Source organism: Jaculus jaculus, chromosome 8 (assembly GCF_020740685.1).
Source record: "Jaculus jaculus isolate mJacJac1 chromosome 8, mJacJac1.mat.Y.cur, whole genome shotgun sequence".
Taxonomy (NCBI): Eukaryota; Metazoa; Chordata; class Mammalia; order Rodentia; family Dipodidae; genus Jaculus; species Jaculus jaculus.
In genome coordinates, this window is record NC_059109.1 from 129,871,570 (window position 1) to 129,899,145 (window position 27,576).

General features: G+C 54.1%; 1 protein-coding gene across 2 annotated transcripts in view; it reads right to left on the reverse strand.

Annotated features, from left to right (window-relative positions):
* Window positions 1-27,576, reverse strand: part of Ripor3 (RIPOR family member 3) — an 85,439-nt gene that overhangs the window by 7,875 nt on the left and 49,988 nt on the right. The window contains exons 2-15 of one of the 2 annotated variants that reach the window (XM_004663864.3): window positions 25,069-25,187; window positions 16,279-16,425; window positions 14,274-14,352; window positions 11,498-11,521; window positions 11,039-11,092; window positions 9,788-9,937; window positions 9,632-9,695; window positions 9,337-9,380; window positions 9,100-9,225; window positions 8,877-9,022; window positions 7,838-7,967; window positions 5,385-5,936; window positions 1,200-1,330; window positions 220-343 (exon numbers count right to left, since the gene is read on the reverse strand). In XM_004663864.3, coding sequence (XP_004663921.2) covers window positions 220-343; window positions 1,200-1,330; window positions 5,385-5,936; window positions 7,838-7,967; window positions 8,877-9,022; window positions 9,100-9,225; window positions 9,337-9,380; window positions 9,632-9,695; window positions 9,788-9,937; window positions 11,039-11,092; window positions 11,498-11,521; window positions 14,274-14,352; window positions 16,279-16,425; window positions 25,069-25,178 — 1,881 coding nt within the window. In that variant the 5' untranslated portion in view covers window positions 25,179-25,187. Of the gene's footprint in view, window positions 1-219; window positions 344-1,199; window positions 1,331-5,384; window positions 5,937-7,837; window positions 7,968-8,876; window positions 9,023-9,099; window positions 9,226-9,336; window positions 9,381-9,631; window positions 9,696-9,787; window positions 9,938-11,038; window positions 11,096-11,497; window positions 11,522-14,273; window positions 14,353-16,278; window positions 16,426-19,995; window positions 20,266-25,068; window positions 25,188-27,576 lie in introns of those variants that run through there. The other variant, XM_045157722.1, reaches the window with a different exon arrangement.

Below are 27,576 nucleotides of genomic sequence, written 5' to 3' on the forward strand. Positions count from 1 at the left end.
TTTCAGCACCAAGAGCCTTTTCCTGTGGTTGAGCCACTTTGGATGGGGGTTCTGGAGTTGACAGATGGACGGCACAGCCTCGGCTCGGGACTCGGCGCTCCTGGACCCTGGCCAGCACCTCCCACCGAGGAGCCTCCGTGGTAGCGGCTCTCAGGATACGGGCTTCTGACCCCACCTTCAAGCCCAGCCCCCAGCCCCAGCCTGAACCCAGCCAGCCACCTGCAGCAGGGCCTTGCAGACTTGGAGGTGTACCATAAGGAGCTGGTCCAGCTCCAGGCCACCGGCTGTGAGCTCGCTGGGAGATGCCTTCAGTGATGGCTGAGGGGCTGGAGGGCTGTCCTTCCTGGAGGAGGTGGGGGGGAGAAGCACTTAGGTTAGTAAAGGGGTCCCTGCCTCCTCGGGTTGCTCTCCATCACGGAGGCCATCTCCAAGACCCGTGGGGTGGGTGGGGTTCAGTGGAGCAAGGTGGCTGCCAGCCAAGTGGGTGCAGGGTGTGGGGTCACAACCTGGGGTGCTCTCTGCTCTGTGCTGCTTGGCAAGTCACCTTCTGAGCCTCAGTGTTCTGTCTGAGCACAGAGCTCACAGAGCTCAGCACTGAACCCAGCCAGGCTCCAGGAGCGCAACAGGCCCCAGACACTGCTGAAGAGGTCTGGGGACAGGAGCGTGATCAGAGCAGATGGCGTCGTGAGTAGGAGCTGGACAGTGGTGCGAGTGAGAGCCATGGTCACCAGGCAGTCACTGTAGCACAGCAGTGCGTTCAAGGTCACAGGTCTGCTGCGTTATACTGCACTGCTGTTATTGTTAGAACTCCCTGTGGAGCATAAAATGGCCTTGAACTCCTGATCCTCTTGCCTCCACCCCTTAGCACTTGGATTACAGCTGTGTACCACCATGCCTGATTGATGCTATGCCGGGGATCGAACCCAGGACTTCCCGCTCGGTAGAGCTTTATTAGAGGTTTATAAAGACCATTCCATGGAGCAGGAAGCTTGGGGCCTAGGTAGGCCAGTCTCAGTTCCTCAGTGACCACAAGGGCTTGTTCTTTGGGGATAGTGACATGGAGGGGTTACCATGCATAATAAAACTACATGCAATTGGGGCCAAGGGCCAGGGCAGGAGTAGACCCAGTGACTAGCCAGCTCAGGAGCTAAGACAGCCCAAAGTGAGGTTGGGTCTGGTCCCCGTTGGGGTGCACTTACCCTGGAGCCTGAGATCCCCCAAACAGATATAGCTCATCACTGGCGAGATCAGCATTCAGGAAGGCAAAGCTCTCTAGGATGCAGTCCATCAGGCTCTGTGCTGACACGGGCTCCTGCTGCGCCCCACGGGGCTGTGGACAAGCACCAAGTAAGGGCACTGTCTTCCCCCCACCTGCTCAGGATGTTAGTGAGGGGTCTCATCCAGGCCCAACAGCATTCCCATCATAGCTCCGGCCCCACATGCCAACCCCAGCACAGCCAGTGAAGCCGTAAGTTCAGCACCATCCCACCTGTGTGGCCTGTGACAAGCGAGAAAGATCTAGAACACTTCACCTGAGTCCCCAGCACCCAGATGGGACAAAGGACAGGATGAGTGAGTGACCCAGGAGGTGTGGACCATGCAGAGTGGGGCTTCCCCCACCAGGAGGCGCCACTCTGTCCTAGCTGACATCTGCCATGTGGACATACAAGGCCAATGCCAGCAGATGGCTTATGTCTAAGGAAGTCAGGAAACCTGCTTTTTATGGGAAAGCGCTTATTATGAGGACAAGCACCCTTGGGGGCTCAGAAGCTGCAGGTGTGCCGTGGAGCCCAGGCTCTGCTTCTCCCTGGAAACCAGGGTGCCACCTCCTGCTACTGTCAAGTCATTGGACCCTCCCAGTGGCCCCTGAAGACCCCCATCGTTCCATCTCCAACCCAGGGCTAATTGCAGAGCTGGGACCCCATGTCCAGCACACCAGGTCTCCTCAGCCCACACTAACCACACGCTAGGCACAACCCAGTCACAACCAGGGCCTAACCGTTGAGCCCACAGAGAAACATCTTTGGGCAGCAGCAGAGCAGCAAGCCTGATTACAGAGACTCCTTCCTGTCAGGGCAAAAACACGCATACATGCATGTGTGCACAGGCCCAGATATGGCCGGTTGCTGTTACTCAAGGCAGTTGCCAGCCGAAGCCCTGAATTAGCAAACATTGGGCCACGGTGCCAGGGCAACACCGGCTCAGGCTGGCACACACCCGGATGCGTCCCTGCTTGCAGACGCCTGCTCTGATAAGCCGTGGGAGCCCCGAGCTCTTGGGCCCGCAGCTGTCACCGCTACCCGAAGGGAACACATCTAACACGACTTCTCTCCACCAGACACAGCCCAGCCTCATGTCAGGAACAGAACCCAACAGCAGCCCTGCAAGCAATGTCTGAAAAAAGTGCCCGCAAGGAGGGGGACAGGCCGCGTGCTCGCCGCAGGAGAGCCGAGGCAGGAAGGCAGAGCTCCTGGACCTCAGCTGGGAAGGTGCGTCGTGGATAACTAATTTATTGGCACCACATATCCCCAGAAGTGACTGCAGAGAAGCCTCATGGGTTAATCTTGCTCAGGGTTCCAAGTTAAGTCTAACAGGAAGAATCCGCAAATAAGCCGGGCATGGTGGCGCACGCCTTCAATCCCAGCACTTGGGAGGCAGAGGTAGGAGGATCGCCGTGAGTTCAAGGCCAGGTCACTCTGAGCTACAGTGAGACTCTACCTCAAGGATTAAAAAAAAAAAAAAATACACAAATAAGAGGATGTATTGTGCATGTGTGCATCTGTGTACACTAACACGCACGTCTGAAATGTGTATGAATGAGCTGGGTGTGGTGCTGTGGTATGTAATCCCAGCACTGGTGAGGCCGAGGCAGGAAGATCTCTGTTTTGTTTTGAGACCGTGTCGTATGTATCCCAGGCTAACCTCAAACTGGCAAGTTAACCTTCTAGGTCTCCTACTGTTTGGCCCATTGAATGAACATACGTTTTTTTTGTTTTGGGTTTTTGTTGTTGTTGTTTGAGACATGGTCTCACATTGTCCAGGCAAGCCAGGATAGTCTTGAGTTTTTTATCTTCCTGCCTCCAGCTCCTGAGCTCTAGGACTACAGGCGTGTACCACCACACTTGATTGATGCGGTGCTGGGGATGGAGCACAGGGTTTTGTCCACACTAGGTGGGCGCTCTACCCACCGAGCCACATCCCCAGCTTACAGGAGGATCTTGAAATCAAGGTCATCCTGGGCTTCTTAGCAAGTTTGAGATCCTCTCTTAAAAAAAAAAAAAAGAGCTGGGCGTGGTGGCGCACTCCTTTAATCCCAGCACTCAGGAGGCAGAGGTAGGAGGATCTCCGTGAGTTCAAGGCCACCCTGAGACTACAGAGTTAATTCCAGGTCAGCCTGGACCAGAGTGAGACCCTACCTCGAAAAACCAAAAAATAAAAAAAAATTTTTAAAAAAAGGTGGGGGCTGGAGAGATATGGCTTAGTGGTGTTTGCCTGTGAAGCCTAAGGATCCAGGTTCAATTCCCCAGCACCCATGTAAGCCAGATAGATGCACATGATAGCACATTTATCTGGAGATCATTTGCTACAGGCCTCTCAATCTGTCTCTCTTTCTCTCTCAAATAAATAAAATATTAAAATATGGCCATAAGGTGTTTTTTATATATATGATTCTGTGAGTGATTTCTCTTTAGAAGGGCAAACAAAAACTGAAGTATTTTTATTGTTCTCATATGGTTTGCCAAAAAGGACTGCTGTGAGTTCAAGGCCAGCCTGGGACTACAGAGTGAGTGTCAGTTTAGCCTGGGCTAGAGTGAGACCCTGCCTTAAAAAACTAAACAATTAAAAAAAAAAAGGAAGAGGAGGAGAGGGAAGAGAAGGAGGAATTACTTATTAGAGATGCTTTAAGGTCTTATGTTATTGTAAGATTGAGATTTTTATATAAAGTGGGCATCATTTTTTCAAAATACAGGAGTGTGGTAGAAGTCGTGTGCTCCCTGACTCAAACTGTTCCACACAGAAACACACTTAAAAAGTACAAAAAATGGCTTAGTGGTTAAGGGCTTTGCTTGCAAAGCCAAAGGACTCATGTTCAATTCCCCAGGACCCACATAAGCCAGACGCACAAGGTGGCTCTTGTGTCTGGAGTTGTTGGCAGCATCTGGAGGCCCTGATACATCCACTCTCTTTCTCTCTCTGCCTATGTGCCTATTTCTCTCCCTCCCAAATAAATAAATAAAATAAATTTAATATTTTAAAGTACAAAAAATGTGACATACATTCTCAAATTATTTTTCTTGAAGTGTCCAGGCAAGTCCTTTGTAAAGTGGTTAGCAGTCATATAAAATAAAAAATGAAGCAGGATGTGGTGGTGCACGCCTTGAAGCCCAGCACTCCAGAGGCTGAGGTAGGAGGATTGCTATGAGTTGGAGGTCAGCCCTGGACGACAGAGTGAGTTTCAGGTCCACCCTAAGCTAGAGGGAGACCCTGCCTCAAAAAAAAAAAAAAAAAAAAAAAAAAAAAAAAAAAAACTAAGCCAAAACAAAAACCTTTAGCCACGAATCAGTAAAATGAGAAATAAAACTTTTGCTTATGGGCTGGAGAGATGGCTTAGCGGTTAAGCGCTTGCCAGTGAAGCCTAAGGACCCCGGTTCGAGGCTCGGTTCCCCAGGTCCCACGTTAGCCAGATGCACAAGGGGGTGCACACGTCTGGAGTTCGTTTGCAGAGGCTGGAAGCCCTGGCGCACCCATTCTCTCTCTCTCCCTCTATCTGTCTTTCTCTCTGTGTCTGTCGCTCTCAAAAAAAAAAAAAAAAAAATTAAAAAAAAAAAACTTTTGCTTATGCTAATCTGTAACATGAGGTAGGGGTAGGAATAAAACAAAAATAATTTTGAAGAAACTTAAGTAGTTTGGTGCTGGTGCAGAGTTCATAGATTGGTTCGTGTGATCTACATTTTATTTTATGTTCTTTTTTAAACACGGAAACAAAATGGGATCATCTGTGGAGGTAATCTCTGAGGTCAGTGCCACCTGGTGAATCGAGGGTCTCCTCTCGTGAGTTGCGGAGAAGGTTCTGGGTGTGTGTGTGAAGGAGGCTGGAGACCTTCCATGCAGTCAGCTCTGGTCCGGAGTGTGGGTTCTAAACCTACCACCCACTCACGTCAGGAGAATCTCGAAGATGCCAGGTTCTGCCTGGTACAAGTGACCCATTGCGAGCCTCCCCTTTGAATCCTCTTCCCAGCCCTTGACTTGTGAGGAAACTGAGGCCTAGGGAGGCATGGCCCACTGGGGTCACATGAGGGTGAGGTCAACCGGCCCCTGAGCCTGCTCCCAAGCCTCAGGCCATCAGCAAAGCAGGGTGGCTGTCCAGCGCAGGGTGGGCATACCTTCAGCCGGTCCCTGAGGCCGAGGACCTGGTACTCCAGCTCCCGGAGTTGGGGCTGGGTGGAGTCCGTGGCTCGCAGCAGCTCCAGGACCTCCTGCAGGGGCCCTTCCACTCCGTCCCCTGTATTTTCTTCTTCCTGGCCTTTTGGGCTTGGCGGGACCCTGTGGTTCTGGAACGGGGAGTCCCATGGCACAGCTTGGCTCTCTCCTCCGAAGCCCCTCCAGCCGGGTCGCTCCACAGGTGCGCCCCTGGTCGGATGAGTCAGGGCTGGCAGCAAGCCCGGGGGTGGGGGTTCCTCCCGGGTCTCCTCTTCCGTGCCCGCTGAGGGGCCTGTGGCCAGGGCAAGGAAGCCCACGTCCGAGGCGGATGCCGACGTGCTCGTCTCAGGGTCTCGGGGGTCCTCGGAACTGAAGGAGTCCATCTCCAGCAGCTCCTGACTCCGGCTCCGCAGGCTGGAGCCCTCAAGTCCGTTGTCAGACAGGTAGCTGAGGACAGAGGTGGCCCTTGGCCCATGGAGCAGCAAGGCCTGCCGAGCTGGCCGCTGTAGGACAGACTGGAGGGGACACGGGGACAGGCTCAACAGCCGCCCGAGGACCACGGGAAGATGCCCTAGAGGGGCTGCCCACAGACCTCTGCATGCCCAGATGCTCGGGACAGCAGAGGTCTGTCAAGGCGAGTGGCATCTCAGAGGTGCTGGGAAGACCCTGTCACCTCAGCCTCTTCATTGCTTGATCCTCCAGCTCTGTCACATGCACCTGCCTTAGGACCTCAGCACGTTGCTCCCTGTGTTCAGTGTCCCTACACATGTCTTCAAGGCCTCTTCCCTCATCACTGCAGGTCCTGACTCAGACATCCCCATGCCCAGACACCTTATTTTATTTATTTATTTATTTATTTATTGTTTTTCCATGTAGGGACTCACTCTAGCCTAGGCTGACCTGGAATTCACTACATAGCCTCAGGCTGGCCTCAAACTCACAGGATCCTCCTACCTCTGCCTCCTGAGTGCTGGGATCGAAGACGGGCGCCACTGTGCCCAGCAGAAAGAGGCAGAGGATGGGTGCAGCAGGGCCTCCAGCTGCTGCAGATGGGCTCCAGATGCGTGTACCACTTTATGCATCTACCGTCACGGGCAAGCGCCTTAACGGCTGAGCCATCTCTGCAGTCCCAGTCACCTTAGTGTTTTTCTTTCCTTTTTTTTTTTTTTCTTTTTTTGTTGTTGTTTTCTTCTTTTAGACACCTTATTTTAAAAGGCAGCTCCCACCTGCCTCAGCAGCTTCCTCCCCCTTTACTCTGTTGCCCTGGGGCCCTCTCACCCCTTGGGCTGGCACTGGGTGTGTCCCTCATCTGGTCATTGGTCACCTCCCCGAGGGCATTCTTCACCAAGGTCTGAATGAAACCCAGACTCACACAGTGTTTGTTTCCACAGGAACAGTAGTGGTCACTGGGTGTTCCCTATGTACCTGTCACCTCATTAACTCATGTTCCCATGAGGAGAGTAAGGATTTGAATCGAGTGTGAAAACACACACTGCCTTTCTGCCCCCCACCTGCACACACACACGCACACGCACACACGCACACACAGCACAGGGACCTTTGGGATGGCCTGGAGTCTACAAAGCCCTGCCTCGCTAGTAAAGTGTCCTTTTAAGTGTCCAGAAGATCAGTAACTCATTTAGCCTCCCCACAACCCAGCTGAGAAGCGCTGCTATTCTCATTGTTCTGATAAAGAAAATGAAGCCCAGAGAGGCTGAGGTTACACAGCAAGTCGGAGGCCGAGGCTATCCATCCATCCATGGGCTCCTGGGCTGGGCAAAATGTCTTATTTTCATTTCTGTTCTCAAGCTCCTTATGGAGAAGAGGTCAGGTGTCTCCCCACCCATATGGTGACCTCCATGTGCCCAAGTCCACATCTAAGTCGGGGGGGGGGGACAAGCCCCAGAGCCCAGGGGAGGCGTGTCCACTTGAGATGATTTGTGGCCTTAGTCATAGCCCCACACTGAAATGACTTCCATGTCTGTTGAAGAAATCACATGTGGACAAGTACACATGGAAGTTAGGAAAAAACCCAAGGACAGCGCCGGGGACAAGGCTCAGCTGGCAGTGTCCCTAGGGGGAGATGGGAGGAGGGGCAGCAGTGGTTCTGAAGGGATCCTGGTCCCTGAAGGTCACGGGCGGATGGATGCTCCGATGCGCACAACTCCACATCACACTTCTGGACGCACATACGAAGTCCGTCCGACACCAGCAAGGTGGAGGCCAAGGTCATGGCTGGGCAGCAGGACTCTCCACGGAGCGCGGCTCTCAATACGCACAGCATGAGCTGAGCCGGGGGTCAGCGGAGCCTCACATGATGCTAAGTCCCAAGTGGGGCACACCTGCCCTGGCCAGCCCAGGGCTTCTGTCCCCAGAGATCCCTTGCATCCCCACCAGCCAGGGGAGGCTCGCTTACCAGGTAGTATCTCTCCCGGAAGCTGGGGGTGCTTGGAGGAGTCCAGGTGTGCAGGGAACCCTTCCTGCTGCCCACAGAAAACCTGCCAGCGGGGCTCGGCGACACCAGCAAGCTCTCGGAGTCCAGAGGGCTGCAGGAGAAGGCAGAGGCCAATGTCTTCAGTGCCAGGAGGCCCCATGGCTCTGTTACGCTCTTCCCACAAATCCTATTGGCTAGTGACAGGCCTATAAGGCCAGGTCATTGACACAGAGGTAAACAAAGTTCCACCGTGATCAACTTGCTTGAGCCACGGGGCATGGAAGCCACTCTGATCTGGAGGGCCAGAAGCCAGGCAGCCCACAGCGCCTCCTCGTGAGACACCTGTAGCCAGGAGAGCTTTGGGCCCTGGGAACATCTGGCCTAGGGTTGAATGTATCCAGCTAGCCACCATCCTAATGCTCAAAGGGATCTCAGGGAGAGAACTCCCAGGTCTCCCTTCCTGTTGTACCTACTCTGGGAAATAGGAAAGGGCTCCCTACACACAGTTCTGTCTGGGAGAAAGCTCTCCGACCAAGAACAAAACCCCTGGTGATGTTGGACGGAGACCCCACAGAGCTGAGGCTGTTCTCCTGCACTTGGGCCCCTTGAGGCTTAAGGTGACCACTTAGCCCTGGACCTGAGAAGGTGGAACGAACAGCCAATCACACGTGACAGATGAAGCAAAGAAACCTTTGTGGGCAGAGGAGCCCTGGCAAGGGTCAAAGTCAGGCAGCCACTGGGGCTGTCACACTTAATGTGTCCAAAAGTGAGAGTAGAATTCAAGGTCAGAGGGGCCAGGTGGTGGGGTGGGCAATTGCCAAGTCATTCTGGCCATGGGGTGGGAGGTGAGAGGCAGTGAGGATTTGGTGAGGGTGGATGCTCGCACTGGAGGCTATGGAAGCCAGTCAGGACTGTGCCAACACCTTGGGAGCTCACAGGGTCTCTTGGCTTCCTACCCACCCCACGGCAGTTTAGGTGGCCCCGGAGAAGGCCAGAGCTAGGCATAGCTGGCCATACTCACTTCCACAGCACCTCCAACTGCAGCTTAATGGTGCCCAACTCGGTGATGTCCACCACCACGACTTGTGGCCGTGCAGCAAAGAAGTCGGCGATGTCACATGTCACCGTGCCCACCACGAGCGAGCTCAAGCCACGCGTCTCGGTCACCTGGCAGTGGGAACTGGACGGTGGTGTCTGAGCTGAGCCCCCAGGGTGCCCAAGCCCCGCCCCAGACCCCACCCCACCTTGATCTCCAAGTTCTCATGGAGCGTGGGGACGAAGGCCTTCTCCTCTTCGTCCCAAGTCTGACTGTCGTCTGACTCAATCCGGCCCTTCAGCTTCCAGCGCTGGCGGCCCAGCCTCATGAGCACCTGCAGTGAGGCCCAGGAATGGGCGCAGTGACAGCACCAGCAGGACCCTTCACCAGTGCCTGGGTACCTCCCCCCAAGTCCCAAGGACAGCCCCTCAGATCGTGGCCGTACCTCATACTGATCTCCGGGACAGAGGCGTGCATAGCCCACCAAGCCTGGAACATAGAAATGGGCTCGTCTCTTTCCCTACCTTTGCCCCAGGGACTAGGGGAGACCCCCACTGGGTGTGCCCAGCAGCTTGGAGAAGAAAGCGGTCATGATGGGCAGTGGGGGAGGACCCACTCCGAGGCTCAGAGAGCAGCGAGCCCACCCTGTGTCATAGCAGGGGAAACAGCCACGACGGGTCTAGGCCTCTGGGGTTCCAGCCCTCACCTCTCCCCCTGCGCAGACGTCTCAAGACCCTCACCTTTCATTCTGACGTGGAACTCCCCCAGGTGAAGCTCCAGAGCCCCCTCGATGAGCCACATGTCCTGAAAAGCCCACAGGTAGCTCAGGCACCGGCACCCCACCCCTGCCCGCGAGCCTCGGAGAAGGGTCAGAAAGGGCTTCTCCAGCAGCCCACCTCGGTGCATGTGTGCAGGCTGCGGCCCAGCTCCTGCAGGCTCTCCCGCGAGGCGCGGCTCTGCGGGCCCCCCACAAAGGCTCGCTGCATGTTGGAGGCACCATCCCGCAGGCGCCACTGGATACAGTAGCCTTCGTAGAGCTCGTCCACCTGCCGTGGGCACAGGCTGAGGGTCACCTCGGAAGGACAGCCCACGACTACCCACAGCTGCTTCCCCAGGAGCCACTGCTCAGCCCAGCCCGCTCCTGGGACAAGCTCTAGCCCCACGGCCATGGGTGGGAGCCCACAGGGGCGGGGCCCTCCTCGGCACCACTCAGCACCTCGGCACCAGCAGGTGACTGGCACGGACTCAGAGCACAGTAAAAGCTGTGACTGTCTCCTTCCTCCCACCTCCCGCCCAGCCGCAGTAGCCACTGTGAGGTGGGGTCGTGGTGGCTGCCCACCTCTGTGATCCCGGGGAGGAAGTAAAAATCTTGGAGGCGTCTGTAGACTGTAAGAAAGCTCAAGGGTGGCCCAGTATGGTGGCGCACGCCTTTAATCCCAGCACTCGGGAGGCAGAGGTAGGAGGATCGCCATGAGTTCGAGGCCACCCTGAGACTACATAGTGAATTACAGATCAGCCTGGGCTAGAGTGAGGCCCTACCTCAAAAACAAAACAACAATAATACCAACAACAAAAAAAAAAAACTGGGGACTGGAGAGATGGCTTAGCAGTTAAGGTGCTTGCCTGTTAAGCCTAAGGACATAGGTTTGATTCTCCAGGACTCACATAAGCTAGATGCACAAGGTGACATATTCATCTGGAGTTCATTTGCAGTGGCTGGAGGCCCTAGCATGCCCATTCTCTCTGTCTACCTCTTTCTCTCAAAAATAAAAATGAAATAAAAAAAAAGAGAGAGAGAGAGAAAACCAAAAGGAGGGGAAGGAAGAAAAAAAGCCCAAGGGGCTTGCTAGGGGATTATCCCTGTGTCCTGGGCCTCCACCTTCCATCTGTACAATGGGCAGGTGCAGTCCTCTAAGACTGAGCAGAAGGCTTTTCTGCACCCACTGAGGACAAAGTTCCACAGTCCTGGGGAGCCCTGACACCCCTTATCTCTACTCTAGGGTTGAGCCCTTCCACTGGCCCATGTCCTGCCTACCGCAGTGCTCTCTGGCTGCCCTACCCAAGACAGGGGCCCTGACCTGCCCTGGGGACTCCCCTGCTCCTGCTGGGCAACCTCACTCCCCCCTGTGACACCCCAAACCTCTGACCTTGCTGATGTGGAACTCCATCTTCCGGATTTGCCTTTCCACAGAGCGGGTTTGCTTCTCCCAGAGAAAGAAAAGATGCTTTAAAAGGGGGCCTGGGGCCAGGCATGGTGGTACACACCTTTAATCCCAGCAGTCGGGAGGCAGAGGTAGGAGGATCGCCATGAGTTCAAGGCCAGCTTGAGACTACATAGTGAATTACATAGTGTAGTACATAGGTCAGCCTTCCAGACCCCCACCCCACCACTGCTCTCCACACGGGGGCTGGCTCAGAGAACTGGGCTCAGGGACGTCAGACTGACCACCTCTAGACTTCAGGGCAGCTCACCCCAAGCCTCAGTTTCCCCATGTGTAACATGAGAGGAGACTCAGGAGTTCCACTCAAGGGCGGTAAGTGTGGAAGGCCAACCCAGCCAGCCTTAGGCCACCATAGAGACCACGGAACACAGGAAGTCTGCTCACCTTGTCCAGGTCGTAATAGAACGCCTGTGGAGGAGAAGAGAGAGGAGGAAATAGGTGTTAGAGTCCCAGACACCCCCTGTGTGACTGAGGAGAATATTTGAGAGTCAAGCACAAAAGCCGATCATACTGTGTCCCGTGAGGCCTGCAGACCGAGGGCCGTTGACAGTGCAGAGGAAGCCAGCTCTAGGTCTGAGCCCAGTTCCCAGCTGTGTGTCCTGGGCAAGTCACTGAACCTCCCGGAGCCTTCCTTTTACAGGAAATGAGCGCCACCCCACCTAGCCCATCAGACACAGCGGATCCTCGACACCAGCGGCCCACTACCGAGTGTTTAAGGACTGGCACCATTTGTGGCTAGAAGAACTAGATAGTGGGGAGCTCAGGCAGGCAGGTGGATCACCCCAGAACCAAACCCTAGCAACGACACACTCCCATATCTCCATGAAGGGCTTCTACCCCGCCAATGGAGAGGATGTTGTCGGAAGTGGGCGCCCTTTCTATACAGGGTCAGATAGTAAATATCTAGGCTTGGCAGGCCTCCTGGTATTGTTATGACCACACACCTCTGCCAGTGTAAGAATTCACAGCCGGGATGCCAAGGAAGGGGTGTGACCAAATATTCCATTTACAAAACAGCCTCTTGGTTGCTTAACACAAGTGAGAGTCCCAAGAATCCAGGAATGCCTGTTTAGGTCTCTTTTTTTTTTTACACTCCAACACTTCTGTCAGTTTGTGTATGTGTAACTGCAGGACACGTGAACAGGGCAGAAAAAAGACAAGGACAATGGGACACTGAGGATGAGGCACACAGGTGACAGTGGAGGCTAGGAGAGAGGGCTAATGGAAAGAAAAATAACTAACCATCGGAACAAGTCTGTTTTCCTGCGTGCACATTTGTGAAACTTATGTATAAGATCACAAAATCCAGATCTCAGTTAAGAAACAAGGACCTAGGGGGCTGGGGAAATGGCTTAGCCGTTAAGGCATTTGCCTAGGAAGCCTAAGGACTCCGGTTTGATTCCCCAGCACACACAAGAGGGTGCATGTGTCTGGAGTTCGTTTGTAATGGTCTGAGGTCCTGGCATGCCCATTCTGTCTTTATCTGCCTTTTTCATTCTCTCTCTCTCTCTTTTTCAAATAAATAAATAAATGAGGAAATAGTGTTGAAGAGATGGCTCAATAGTTAAAGGTATTTGTTTACAAAGCCTGATGGCCCAAGTTTGATTCCCCAATACCCACATAAAGCCAGATGCAAAAAGTGGCACATGCATCTGGAGTTCATTTACAGCGGCAGAAGCCTCTTGCGTGCCCATGTTCTCTCTCTCTCTCCTCTTTCAAATAAAAAAGAAAAAGAAATTGAAAAAAAAATGAAATGAAAGCAAGGTGTGATAGCCTACGCCTTTAATCCCAGCACTCCAGAGGCAGGAATAGGAGGAGTGCTGTGAGTTCGAGGCCAGCCTGGAACTACATAATGAATTCCAGGTCAGCCTGGACTAGAGTGAGTGAGACCCTAACTTGAAAAAGAAAAGAATGAAAGAAAGAAAAAGAAAGAACTAGGAAAGCAGCTGAATCTGAGAAGAGACGGGTTGTGTGGGCTTCTCAGAAGCCAATGCCATGCTGAAATTCAAACCGACCACGTCCAGGGGAGACACCATGTCCGTGCTTGCCATCTGGGCCTTGTGCCCAGCACATCCTGGCAATGGCAACAACAGACACGCCTCTTTACACATCGCCTGCGTGAAGGCAACTTCTAGACGTGGAAAATGGAGCCTGGCATGGGAACCACTATGTGTTGGGAAAGGCTGGTGCTGGGAATGGGCACGGTCTCAGCAGTGTCTGTGCTGGCTGCTGCCCAGCTACCCACTGAGCTGGCCAGGCCCTATCTTCCCCTCATAGCTGGCACCCACATGGGGTGGAGGCCTCATACCACCCACTTGGTTGATCCCAGGTCTTCTCTGTTGAAGGCTCTGGTGTGCTCATTCTCTCTCTGCTCTCTCTAATAATTAAATAAAATATTTTTTAAAAAAACAATTAGCCGAGCATGGTGGCACACGCCTTTAATCCTACAGCTTGGGAGGCAGAGGTATGAGGATTGTCACCCTGAGACTACATAGTGAATTTTAGGTCAGCCTGGCTGGAATGAGACCCTACCTCAAAAAAAAAAAAAAAAGTCTGAAAATAAAATTTAACTGAGCCGAGAGTGGTGAGGCACTTCTTTAATTCCGGCACTTAGGAGGACTGTCATGAGTTCAAGGCCACCCTGAGACTACATAGTGAATTCCAGGTCAGCCTGGGCTAGAGTGAAACCCTACCTCAAAAACAAAAAAGTTTAACTGGACATGCTGTCTTCTCCCTTGGTTAAGGTTTGGTTTCTGACCTTGCTGAGGGCAACAAAAGCCTTGGGCTGACCCGGACCCCAGACCAGCCTCGGACTCCATCCTGGTAGGGGCGGAAACTGCCGCATGCTGACGTTGGGAACATACAGTCTCTGCCACAGGACCCGTGACACATCGAAACGTCACATAAGCCAGTGACTCTATGCACCAGATGGCTGAGGGCTGGAAAACAGGAACATGGAAGATACTCGGCAGTGTTCTACGTGGCAGTCCCTTCTAGAACCAAGAGGAAGGTGAGGTAGGCCTCAGGACTCACCTGTGCCATTGAACCCAGCGGGCCACAAAGGTCGCCTAACCTCCACAGAAGGCAAATTGGAGACCCAGACCCAGACCATGACACAGGTGGCCGAGGGCTGCCCATCTTTGACCCCCCAGTCACTCACCAGCCTGGAGCCCCTCCGGGTGTCTGTGTGGCGTCCACACAGGTAGTCCAGCTCAGCCTGCTGTTCGCACAGGTGCTCCCTGAGGGGACAGTGAGAGGGACTTTGGAGCGGAGAGGAGAAGCAGGTCCGCTGACCGTGTCTCATCCCGGCACGAGGGCCACTGTGTCCTCAGCCGAGTGGCCGCCTCACTGCTACCGAGCTCTGCACAAACAGACCTGGAGGGCTTTTGGTTATTGTCCATCACAGCATACATCAGTCCAACTGTGACCAGGCTCAGTGTGAAGATGGGCACGCCGCCCCTCACGGGCATCGAGTGACACGCCAGGGCTGCCCAGAAGGGGGAGGCTGAACTCAGATCTGAGACCACCCGTGGCCGCCACGGCCTAAGCCCTCAGCTGTGCCCTGTGCCACACCTTAGGTGGGGGTCCCAGCTCAGAAGAAGTGAGCGTACCATGTTTCCCTCTGGGAGGAGGATGACTGTCCTGTCTCCTGGACACTCTGATGCCCAGGGGACCACAGCATCTGGGAACTCCCTTGGGAGGCCCTTGTTCCCCCAGATTCCTTCTGCCCTGGTTGTCCCTGCCTTCCAGTCTCCCTACCCCCCTCTCTATCTTCCTCTCTCTCTCTCTCCCTCTCTCTCTCTTTTCCTCCCTCTCTCTCTGGGCACATCTCTTCAGACTCGGATCCTGAACCACTGGTAAAGGTGATGCTGGCTGCCCCAACAGGCTCAGTGGGACAGGAGCTGGAGGACCCAGATGGTTTGTGTATTTCTCTCTCTCTGTTGTGTGTGTGTGTGTGTGCGTGTGTGTGTGTGTGTGTGCGTGCATTTCTCTTTAAATTTGGCCAGTGGGGAGGCTTGTTTGCTTTGACCCCAGTGGCCCCTGCAGGCCAGGGAACAGGCAACATCTCTCCTGTCTTTACCTGGGTCACCTGTCTCCTCTCCTCTCTCAGCTTTTGCCCCACCCCACCCCAGTCACAGAGCTGGCACCACTCCCCACTGTACCCCAAACCCATTCTGTCTCCCTGCCACTCCTCCCACCCCACACTACAGTGAGTCCACCACCGAGCCCTTCTTGGGTCACCATGGTCCCCTCTGGTGTCCCACTCCTGCCCTTCCCCCATGGCTCCCACTTAAGGGCCTCCACAGCCCACACAGCTCTGGTCCCATCGTCCCCTGGCAACGCCCTCTGTCCCTCTGTTTGAACCGCTGCACACCTCCGGGTCTGATGCTCCTGCCCCGGGGCCTCTGCATCCCGAGCTCCTCTGGCCTGTGAGGTGCTTCCTCCCCTAAGGACTTTTACTGCCATGCTACCTGGCGAGGGCTCCCCCAGCTGCCTGTTCGAATCCCCACCACCTCCACTCCCGACTCCAGTACCTTCCTGCCCAGCACCCACACCTGAAGACCACTTCTCCATTCTGTCATTCTGTTGTCTGTCTGCCTGCCTGCCTGTCCCCCACTGGAGGATCATTGGCTGTTTGAGTCACTTCTGTACCCTGGCCTGCACTCTGTCAGCCTCAATAAATAAATAAAAATCTACATCTGAACCCTCCCCCCTGACCCATTCCAGCCTCTGCCCAGCTGATTGTTGGTTTCTGGTCAAGCATCCCCTTCACTCACCATCCCACTGCCCTGAGCCTCTGAAACTCTGAGAGTGCAAGACACAGGTGCCCACCCCGGCGCCTCGGCAAGTGCCATTCCCTCTGACACGCACCCAGCAGGGTACTGATGCTCCCGTCTCAGCCTTTCACATCCTAGAAATTTCTGACACCAGCCCCCCACCCCCACAAGTGCCCAGGAGCGTCTGTGTGACAGTGTGACCACCACCTAGCAGATCAGAGACCCTCTGCCTTCCTCCCTGCTGGAGCTGAGGGGGTGGCTGCAGCCAGGTCCTGCTTGGTGACTTTGGTTACAGCGGGAGACTCTCGGGGCCTCTCTGGGGCAGCCCCAGCATCCCATGAAGAGGTGAAAGCGTGGCAGGGGGGAGCGGCGACCCTCTCGGCTCACCTGAGGCCTCTCTTTAGCGCTTCACAGATCTTCTTCACCTGTTGCGGCCTGGGGTCCAGACAGACAGAGCCCTTGCGCAGTGTGCCATACGCCTTGGCTGACTTGCCCAGCACCCGTGACCTCACAGAGCTCCTGTTGAGGGACTTTCTGTGAGAGAGAAGGGAAGGAGGGGAGAGTCAGGGAGGAAACTTCCCCGGGGAGTGCACTTTGGGGACAGGGACCAGGGTGCCACAGAGTTAGGAGACTGGATGGGTCCCACTTCCACCACCGTTAAGCCGTGTGTTCTTGAGAGAGCTGAGGCCTTCTGGGCCCCAGTTTCCTCATAAGTAAAATGGGAGGCCCGGGTTGGCAGGCAGAGCAAATAGTAATGAAAGCTTGATCTCAGAAAGGAGCTTGTAATGAGAAATACATGAAGTGACCTAAAGGCCCAGGCCCTGTGACCACTTGCTCTGTGCGGACAATGCTGCCTGAGAGGCCAAATCATAGCCCTCGGGCTTCAGCTGGGCACCAGCCTCTTCCTCTACTAACAGCCCCAGGACTTTCGTCAAGGGGCAGCCCTCCCCAGCTCTGCAGGGGTGCTTTTCAAGAAAGGTGTTCTGGGCTGGAGAGATGGCTTAGCGGTTAACTGATTGCCCATGAAGCCTAAAGACCCCTGTTCAAGGCTCAATTCCCCAGGACCCAAATTAGCCAGATGCATAAGGGGGCGAATGCGTCTGGAGTTCCCTTGCAGTGGCTGGAGGCCCTGGTGCACCCATTCTCTTTCTCTCTCTGTCTGTCGCTCTTAAATAAATAAATAAATAAGAAAGGTGTTCTAACAAAGTCCATGCTCACACACATGACCACACACAGAGGCATTCTGAGACAAAAACACCTCTGCCCTGGCGTGGATTAGTCAACAATCTTCATTCCTGCTTGGCCTCAGACAGACAGGGGATAAAAGTCTGGCCAACAAGCCAGGCGTGGTGGTGCATACCTTTAATCCCCGCACTCGGGAGGTTGAGGTAGGAGGATCGCCATGAGTTCGAGGCTACCCTGAGACTACATGGTGAATTCTAGGTCAGCCTGGGCTAGAGCAAGACCCTACCTCAAAAAAACAAAACAACAACAAAAGGTTCTTTCTGTGGGATTTGCTAACCTGGGGAAAACACCCTGGAGCCCCCAGGCCCTTCCGTTGTGACATAGACAGTAGCAGATGGTGGCAGAACAAACCCACAAGACAGGGGCTCCTGGACTCAGCTTTGTCAGAAGCTGGGAGCAGGAGGATGCTTGAGCCTATGAGTTCGAGACCAGCCTGGACAACATATGGACACTGTGCCTCAAAAATAAACCAACAAGGGCTGAAGAGATGGCTTAGTGGTTAATGTGTTTGCCTGCAAAGCCAAAGGAGCCACGTTCGATTCCCCAGGACCCATGTAAGCCAGATGCACAAGGTGGCACATGCAGCTGGAGTTTGTTTGCAGTGGCTGGAGGCCCTGGTGCACCCATTCTCTCTCTCTCCCTATCTCACTGCCTCTTTTCCCCTCTCTTCAAATAAATAAATTAAGTCATTTAAAAAAATAAACAAACAACCCAGCATTCAGGAGGTGGCGTCAGGAGGATCAAGAATTCAAGGCCAGGACTAGAGAGATGGCTTAGAGGTTGAGCGCTTGCCTGTGAAGCCTAAGGACCCTGGTTCAGGCTTGCTTCCTCAGGACCCACATAAGCCAGATGCACAAGGGGGCGCATGCATCTAGAGTTCGTTTGCAGTTGCTGAAGGCCCTGGCACACCTATTCTCTCTCTTTCTCTCTCTCTCCCTCTTTTTCTCTCTGTCTCTCTCAAATAAGTAAATAAATATGAACAAACCAGCCAACCAAAGAAGAAAAAAAAGAATACGAGGCCATCCTTGGTTACACATTGAATAGGAGGCCAGGTTGACCCTGTCTTCAAAAAGGGCTGGGGAGAGCTGGAGAGGTGGCTTAACAGTTAAGGCATTTGCCTGTGAAGACTAAGGACCCAGGTTCAATTCCCCAGAACCCATGTAAACCAGATGCACGTGGTGGCGCATGTGTCTGGAGTTCATTCTCAGTGGCTAGAGGGCCTGGCATGCCCATTCTCTTTATCTGCCTCTCTCACTCTCTCTCTAGTAAATAACTAAAATAAATATATTTATTTATAAATATATAAAAGTCTCTCTTTCAGTAGACCAGGCTTGCCTCCTGACTGCAATCCTCCTGCCTTAGCCTCCTAAATGCTGAGATAGCAGGCATGATTTACCACACCCAGCCACCACTGGACTTTGGCCCATCAGAGGCCCAAGACTCTTCAATTCAGACAGGCCCCTACGTGCCCCAGAGGGTCACAGTCCACAGGGGGAAGCAGGTGCCTGCCCCCCCACCCCAGGGTCACAGACCACAGGGGAGGCAGGCCCCTGTCCCCCCCCAAGAGAGTCACAGTCCACAGGGGAGACAAGTCCCTCACCCCCCAGGAGAGTCACAGTCCACAGAGGAGACGGGCCCCTGTCCCCCTCCAAGAGGGTCACGGTCAACAGGGGAGGCAGGCCCCTGTCCCCTCCAGGAGGGCCACAGTCCACAGGGGAGGCAGGCCCCTGTCCCCCCCTAGGAGGGTCACAGTCCACAGAGGAAACAGGCCCCTGTCCCCCCCAGGAGGGCCACAGTCCACAGAGGAGGCAGGCCCCTGTCCCCCCTAGGAGGGTCACAGTGCACAGGGGAGGCAGGCCCCTGTCCTCTGGAAAGCCAAGGCAAAAACAGGCTCCAGCTCCTTCCTGGGCCCTGTGAAAAGCTGCGATGCTACTACCCCTCCCTGGCCTCGAGAAGCCCGAAGGGCAGGATGCCAGGTTGTGCTTCCCGCTGGGCGAGATGCCGGGCATTCCACACAGACACACGCTGCCTACTCCAGCGGCCACTGTCCTCATCACTCTGCCGATGGGACAGCCCACTTCCACACCCATTCACCCACATCCTCAGGGCCTCACCACCATGGGGGCCTGGCCATCTGCTGGTTAGAGACGTGGGATCCTCTCAGCCATGTGTTCAAACCCAACTCCAGCAGCCCCAAGCCCTAAGCCCACCCTAGCCTCAGTTTCCCCATGGGTAAAGACGTGGAGAGTAATAATAAGACCTTGCCACTGAGTTGTCATGAGATATTCATTCATACCAGAGCCATTTACTGAGTCCCAGTTAGACCCCAGCCACCATTTCTAGGGGCTAGGGACAGAACAGTGACCAAGACAGACAAGCACCTGCCCCCAAGGGGTGACACAGGCCAGCTGGATAAAGTCACGGGAACTAGTAATCGGCACAAGCTCTGAGCCAGGCGCTGGATTTTTATCACACTTGCAAGCTGCGTGGCCCCGAGTCAGTCATGGAACCTCTCTGGACCTCAGTTTTCTCATCTGTGAAATGGGACCCAGGGCTCAGTTGCTCCGTGAGCTCCATGGGAGGCGTGAACCCACAGGACTGAGCACGGTTGTCGGGGAGACAGCAAGCACCTCGTATGTGGCGAGTTTGGACAAATCTTATCAGATGAGGCCCAGCACCAAGAAGGAAAGCAGAGTAGGAGCAAGGTACAGCCTCCAACCAGGTGGCTGGGGAGAGGGAACTGACTCTGGAGCCCTGGACAGAAACCTCCTCCACCGCTGGCGCTCCATCCCTGCTGGAGGTATCCACATGGGCTACAAAGCCCCACAACAACAGCCTCCCTGAGGTCACATCACCCACCTCTTGGAACGGGCCCTCCATAAAGTTGCCATCTCGGGCCCTGATGGACCCCCCACTTGCAGCCAAGGGGACAGGTGGGTTTCTGATGGGTGACGGTCCCGGCGGCCGTCGTGACGGATGAGGTGGGAGTGGTGGCGCTGAGTGGGGCTTCAGGAGCTCGTGCCAGGGCCCACAGTCCTGGCAGGCAGCCCGTCAGCCTTCCCCTTCCCTCTCCCCGGTGACCCGGGGCTCCCGCGGCTCTGATCTGGGGACTCCGGGCAGCTGCCCAGGGCCGGCCCCGAGCAGCCGGGATGGTGAAATCAGGCCGCGTGCTGCGTGGCCGGCCGCAGCAGCCTCTGGGGGCGGATGTGTCACGGCTCCAGGAGAACTCGGTAAATAAATATTCAACAGCCCTGGGCCTGCCAGACAGGCTTCCAGGAGGCACGTGCGGCCCGGTCCCTGGTCTCACGTGTGGCCTCGGCCTGGCACCGGCCGTGTTCAGTCAAGGTTTGCCGCCAGACAGGGCCGGGCTTGCATCCGAACCTGCCGCAGCCTCCAGGCAGGGCCCTCCTAGGACTGGCTGCACAGGTCTCAGGCACAGCAAGTGGCTGGGGACCCACAGTGGGGGGACAATGACACAGCCTTGTGGGGCAGAAGCTCTGAGCTTCACATGCATTCCTCCTGACCCCCGTAGGTCTGTGAGCCTATCCCTTACACAGTGGAGGGTCTGAGTTTGGTGACTTGCCCTACTGGTCACACACACACAAGGCCCAGCGTGGGCCCCCCTTGCCTGACCCCTTCCATGTCCTTCCCTTCTGTTTCACGTGACCCCGCTTCCCAGACAGCACAACGGGAGCACTTCCAGAGTGAGGACTCGTCATTGCCTCACAGCCTAGGGAACACTGGGGCCCTGTCAGACGCTCACCTGCCTTCCTCCATCTCAGGGCCTGGAAAAGGGAAATAGCCTTGTTATATTAACCATTCACACCTTAGTATAAGCTTCCATCTGATTACTTCCCCAGATGAATTGTCTGTCTGGGGATAGAAAGCTCCTACCATTCAAAGGTGGAGGTGGGAAGCCGGGTGTGATGGTACACGCCTTTAATCCCAGCACTGGAGAGGCAGAGGAGGATTGTGGTGAGTTCGAAGCCATCCTGAGAGTACATAGTGACTTCCAGGTCAGCCTGGGCTAGAGTGAAACCTTACCTCTGGGGGGGTGGGGGGAAACAGCTCTCATAGGGCTGGAGAGATGGCTTAGTGGTTAAGGCACTTGCCTGCAAAGCCTAAGGACCCAGGTTTGAATCCCCAGTACCCACATAAAACCAGATGCACAAGGTGGCGCATGTATCTAGAGTTTATTTGCAGTGGTTAGAGGTCCTGGTGCACCCATTCTCTCTATATATCTGCCTCTTTCCCTCTCTCTCTCTTTCATTAAAAAAATAAAATATTGGGTTGGAGAGATGGCTTAGCGGTTAAGTGCTTGCCTGTGAAGCCTAAGGAGCCCGGTTCGAGGCTCAGTTCCCCAGGTCCCACGTTAGCCAGATGCACAAGGGGGCGCACGCGTCTGGAGTTCTTTTGCAGAGGCTGGAAGCCCTGGCGCGCCCATTCTCTCTCTCTCCCTCTATCTGTCTTTCTCTCTGTGTCTGTTGCTCTCAAATAAATAAATAAAAATTAAAAAAAAAAAAGAATTCAGGGATGCATTTAAAAAAAAAAATAATAAAATATTTTTAAAAGGTGAAGGTGGGGTGGAGAAGAACCACAAGTGATGTCAACACACTCTAAGCGGAGCCCTGCAGTGCTGTCTGGGGCCTGAGAGAAGACACAGGGCAGAAGTGAGGCCCAAAACCAATCTAAGAGGTGCTGATGAGCCGAGGGTGAGCACCCAAGAGAGCAGATAGAAATAGGAAGTTAAGGGCTGGAGGGATGGCTTAACAGTTAAGGCGTTTGCCTGCAAAGCCAAAGGACACAGGTTCTATTCCCCAGGACTCATGCTAGCCAGATGCACAAGGTGGTGCATGTATCTGGAGTTTGTTTGCAGTGGCTGTAGGCCCTGGTGCACCTATTTCCTCTCCCCCCCCCTTTCTCTCTGTCAAGTAAATAAATAAAATTTTTTTAAAGAAATAGGAAGTTAAGGGCTGAAGAGATGGCTTAGCAACTAAAGCATTTGCCTGCAAAGCCTAAGGACCCAGGTTCAATTTCCCAATACCCACATAAAGCCAGATGCACAGGGTGGCACATGTGTCTGGAGTTAATTTGCAGTAGATGAAGGCCCTGATGAGTACATTCATTTTTCTCTCTCTCTCTCTATCTATCTATCTCTCTGCTTGCAAATAAATTTAAAAAATATTTTTCAAAAAATAGCTTTGGGGGCTGGAGAGATGGCTTGGTTGTTAAGTGCTTGCCTGTGAAACCTAAGGACCCTGGTTCCAGGCTCAATTCCCCAGGACTAACGTTAGCCAGATGCACAAGGGGGTGCATGCATCTGGAGCTCATTTGCAGTGGCTGGAGGCCCTGGTGTGCCCATTCTCTCTCTCTCTCTTTCTCTCTCTCTCCCTTTCTCTCTGTCACTCTCAAATAAATAAAAAATTAAAAAAATTTTAAAAAATAGCTTTGGTCTGGAGAGATGGCTTAGCAGTTAAGGCACTTGCCTGCAAAGCCTGAGGACTCATGTTTGACTCTCCAGATCCTACATAAGCCAGACACAGAAAAGGTGAAGCAAGTGCAAAGTTGCACGTGCCCACTAGGAGGCGCAAGTGTCTGGAGTTCAATTTCAGTGGCTGAGGCCCTGGCACACCAATTCTTTCTTTCTCTCTGTCTCTAAAATAAATAAAATAAAATAAACCAGCTGTGCTGGGGGCTGGGGAGATGGGTCAGTGGTTACGGAAGGGACATGTTCCCTGGACACAGAGAGTCCTGAGTTCCCCAGAAACCCAGCGGAAAGGCAGCCACTGGTGGGAACAATTGCAACACTTGAGTCTCCTGGTGACTTCTCAGGGTCCTAAATCCAAGCACAGAACCCATTTATCCTTAAGCCACAGTCCACATCCCAGACTGGCTGGGGGCAACAGGCCCTTCCTCTCCCACCAGGCCTCACAGGGTCCTATGGGTCTGGGTGGTGCAGCTCAGGGAGGGTCACCTGGCTGCCTGTTCCTTGGCCAGGCGAGCAACATGCAGACCCCAGGGGTGGTGCCCCAAGAGGCCAAAAGGAGGGAGCTCAGAGATGGCCAAGCTGAGAAACAGCATTATTCCTACCAGTTTACACGCACCGCCCCCCAACACAGCAGCATTTATGGAATGCCCACCATGTGCCTTCCTCACAGTGGTACCCACATTTCTCCAAGACGTGAGGTCAGGGCTGGGGGCCAGGTGCTTCCTATCCAGGGCTTCTGCGTAAGCCTTCCTTGATCCCGCACAGAGAGCGGAACCCCCGGAGTGCAGGCCACTCCTTCCTCTCTGACCACAGCCCACATGCCACCACACGCCTGCTTACTGCCCCTCCGTGCCCGTTCCCACCTCAGGACCTTCCCACTTGCTGTCCTTCCCAGTGCCACCATCAGCTCCTGCTGAACCGAGCTCCCGCCCCAGGCCCTCGGGAGACCCCACCATACCTCCATACCCTGTTGGAGGCTCTGAACAGCTCTAGCCACGACCTAATAGGCCTCAGCTTTGTTATCGTTCCTTGTCCTCTGGTGGTGAGTCCAGGACATGGGTCTGTCCCACCGGCTAGGTCAAGGATCCCAGAAATGTCTGCTAGAAACAGGTGTCCTACAGAGGCACCCCAGAATCTCAGCAGTGTGCTCCTCTGAGCAGAGCTTGGATAGGTTAGGGCAGGGGCAAGGTAAGTGGGTGTTGGCAAAGGACAACACAGGACCTCATGGGGCAGCTCCAGGGTACAGATAGGAGGGGCCCTGCTGGGTGGGGTCAAGGGTGTCAGGGCAGCAGGGCCTGGGAAGAAGCAGGGTCTGGCCTAGGAAGGGGACTTGGATGGGGGGGAGCACAGCGTGTGTGAAGACTTGAGGGAGGGAGGCTGAGCGGCTGACCCCAGGGCTTTTGGGCCTCCAAGACCAGCAAGCAACACCCTAAGCAGACTCGGGGAGCTCCACACAGCAAGTCTGGCTAGAGACCCTCACCCGCCTGCTCCATCGGCTCAGACACGCACAGGTTTGGGGCTCTCGGTTGCCTAAAAAGCTCCCGACCCCCAGGCTGCTAGCTGGTAGCTCCTAAGGGCTTGCACTGTGCCCAGGACGAGATGTTGGTCCCTGGGGGTGGAAGGCCTGGCCTCACAGGTCCATCCTAGGAGAACAGGCAGAATGTCAGGCATGTTCAGGCTCCTCCTTAAACTGAAGACCACCCCGGAGACCTCCCGTGTGACCAGCAGCCGGCCATGTCTCCTCCCTCCATGACAATCCCATGAGGCACCCTAAAGTACGCCTGCCTCTCATATTAAGATGGGGAAACCACTGACTCAGAGAGGTGAAGTCACAGAGCTGGGATCGGTGACCCCATTGTCCAGGTCACCAAACAGGAATGACATTCCTTCCTACCCCGCCCCCAAGAAGATGGAAGGCCAACTCTGGAGCCACTTTGCTGTGTGACCTTGGGCTGGTAGAGTCATCTCTCTGAGCCTGGGGTCTTTTTGTTTATTATTTATTTATTTATGGCAGAGAAGGGGAGCGAGAAAGAGACAAGGGGTACGCCAGGGCCTCTAGCCACTGCAAACAAATTCCAGACACACATCTGGCTTATGTGGGACCCGGAGAATCCAACCTTTAGGATCTTCAGGCTTTGCAGGCAAGTGCCTAAACTGCTAAGCCATCTCTCCAGCCCTGAGCCTGGTTTTTGACTTGCCAAGCAGACCCTATCAATTTAGTCAATGGGTTGCCAGAGCATTTGAAATAACCACTGTTCACATTTTCAGGAAACGAGGGGCTCCTGCAAGGCCCCAACTCACAAGTGCACGTGCACACACACACACACACACACACACACACACATGCACACGCACCCCACCCATTCTCCGTGTCCTGATCTGCTGGCCGGGCTCTGTGTTCCTGGTCTCCACGGGACCTGCACCCTGGGCCCTGCGGCACTTACGCGATCCTCCGGCTCTGCGCACTGCTGAAGCCCGCGAAGGAGGCGCTGCGGCCCACGGTCCCCACGGCCCCAGCATCCCCCGGGGACAGGAAGCGCACCCGCACCGACATGGCCGTCACCTGCGAGGAGAGGACAGGACAGTCAGCTAAGCCACATCTCGAGCCCCCGGTGGGCTCTGTCCTGCTCACAGGCTGCATGAGGAGGGAGCCTGGGGCGTGTGGCAAGAGAAGGACTCAAAGCCAGGCCTCCCCTTTTACTGCTGAGCCAAGAACAGAAGCCAACTGCTTCCCCCTCCCCACATGGCCCTAGCCACTTGCAGAGCCCTCAGTGAGCGGCTATTGCATGCAAAAACTGTTGGAGGCTAGAGAGATGGCTGGTGGCTAAGGCGCATGCCTGCGAAGCCTAAGGACCTCAGTTTGATTCCCTAGTAGCCATGTAAAGCCAGATGCACAAGGTGGTGCATGCATCTGGAGTTGTTTTGCAATGGCTGGAGGCCCTAGCATGCCCATTCTCTATCTGCCTCTCTCTCTCCCTCCCTCTCTCCCTCAAATAAATAAAAATAAAATATTTTTTTAAAAAACTGTGTAGGGGCTGGAGAGATGGCTTAGTGGTTAAGGCACTTGCCTACAAAGCCTACAGACTCATGTTTGACTCTCCAGATCCCACCTAAGGCCAGGTGCACAAAGGTGAGGCAAGCGCAAGGTTGAACATGCCCACTAGGTGGCATAAGCATCTGGGGTTTGAGTGCAGTGGCTGAGGTCCTGGTGTGCCACTTTCCTCTCCCTCTCTCCCCGTCTTGCTCTCTCTAAACTAAAAAATAGGGCTGGAGAGATGGATTCGTGGCTAAGGTGTATGCCTGTGAAACTTAAGGACCCAGGTTCTATTCTCCAGGTCCCACTTGCCAAATGCACAAGGTGGCGCATGCATCTGCAGTTTGTTTGCAAAGGCTGGAGGCCCTGGTGTGCCTATCCTCTCTATCTTTCTCTCCCTCTCCCTCTGTCTAAAATAAATAGATAAATAAAACGTTTAAAACTATAATTTCAGCCGGGCGTGGTGGCGCACGCCTTTAATCCCAGCACTCGGGAGGCAGAGGTAGGAGGATCGCAGTGAGTTCAAGGCCACCCTGAGACTACAGAGTTAATTCCAGGTCAGCCTGGACCAGAGTGAGACCCTACCTCGAAAAACCAAAAAAAAAAAAAAACGAAAAATCGCCAGGCGTGGTGGTGCACGCCTTTAATCCCAGCACTCAGGAGGCAGAGGTAGGAGGATCGCCAAGAGTTCGAGGCCACCCTGAGACTATAGAGTGAATTTCAGGTCAGCCTGAGCCAGAGTGAGACCCTACCTTGAAAAACCCAAAATATAAAAAATAGAAAAATTTTAAAAATCAAGCAAAAAGAAAAGAAAGTTAAAAAGAAAAAAAACAATCAAATAGATAGCAGTGGTATCAAATGTTATTAGGAAAAAAAAAACTATAATTTCAAAGGGGAAAGTGTGGGGGTGGGGAGGGAGGGAATTACCGTGGGACATTTTTTATAATCATGGAAAATGTTAATAAAAATTTTAAAATTAAAAAAACAAACAAACTATAATTTTAAAAAATATAATGAAATAAAATTAATAAATAATTTTTTTAAAAAACTGTGTTGGATGAAAGCCCCAGACTGAGCAAGACAGAAACAACGTAGGCAAAGGCCGTGCGGCCCGTGAGGACCAGGCGTGACCCGGAGACAGGGCGTTCAGTGGGCAGGGCCGGGGCTGCTGATGGGCTCATGAAGGCTGCAGGATGCAGTTCTAGAGATGGTCAGTGGCCCAGGGGACCTTCGGCTTTTTCACTGGGCAAAGGTAAATGGGAGCCCTGAAAAGGGGCAAGGCAAGGGTGACACACAAACCCCAGAGTCCTGCACGGAAGACTGCCGTGGCCTTGGACTCACTGCCCGCCTCTGGCCAGGGACGTAATGAGACCAGCCCTGGCTCTCTTCTGTTTTTCCAAAACATCTCTGGGTTGGAAAAAATGCCACTGTGTCCCTGGGGAACACAGTCCTTCTGACTGGCATCTTCTAGCACGGACCATAGGAAAGTTCTCCTTCATATCTAACCTAAATCTCTGATGCTACAGTTTCATACTTGCTTCCTTAGCCAGGACAGAGCCAATCCAAGGACCCTAGGGACATTGCCCAGACAAAACCTACAAGCAACTCACCACCCCAAAGACCCCCTGTGGTAGTTTGAATGGATGTCCCCCAGTCAATTCAGGAGTTTTATTAAAGCTTGGAACTTGGTGTCACTGTGGACGGATCCTAGGGTCTAGCCCTAAGGTGTGGGGGCCAGGCCGACCCAGAATCCCAGTCTAAAGATATACAAAATGCCTGACTTCTGCCATTATGGGGTCCCTAGACTGTGCTTGCTTATGCTTGTAGTGTTTGCTTTTTTTTTGTCTCTGCTTGGGCCTGTGCAAACCAGGCCAACGTCTTCTGCCATTATGGAACTTGCTCTGAACCTGTAAGCTTC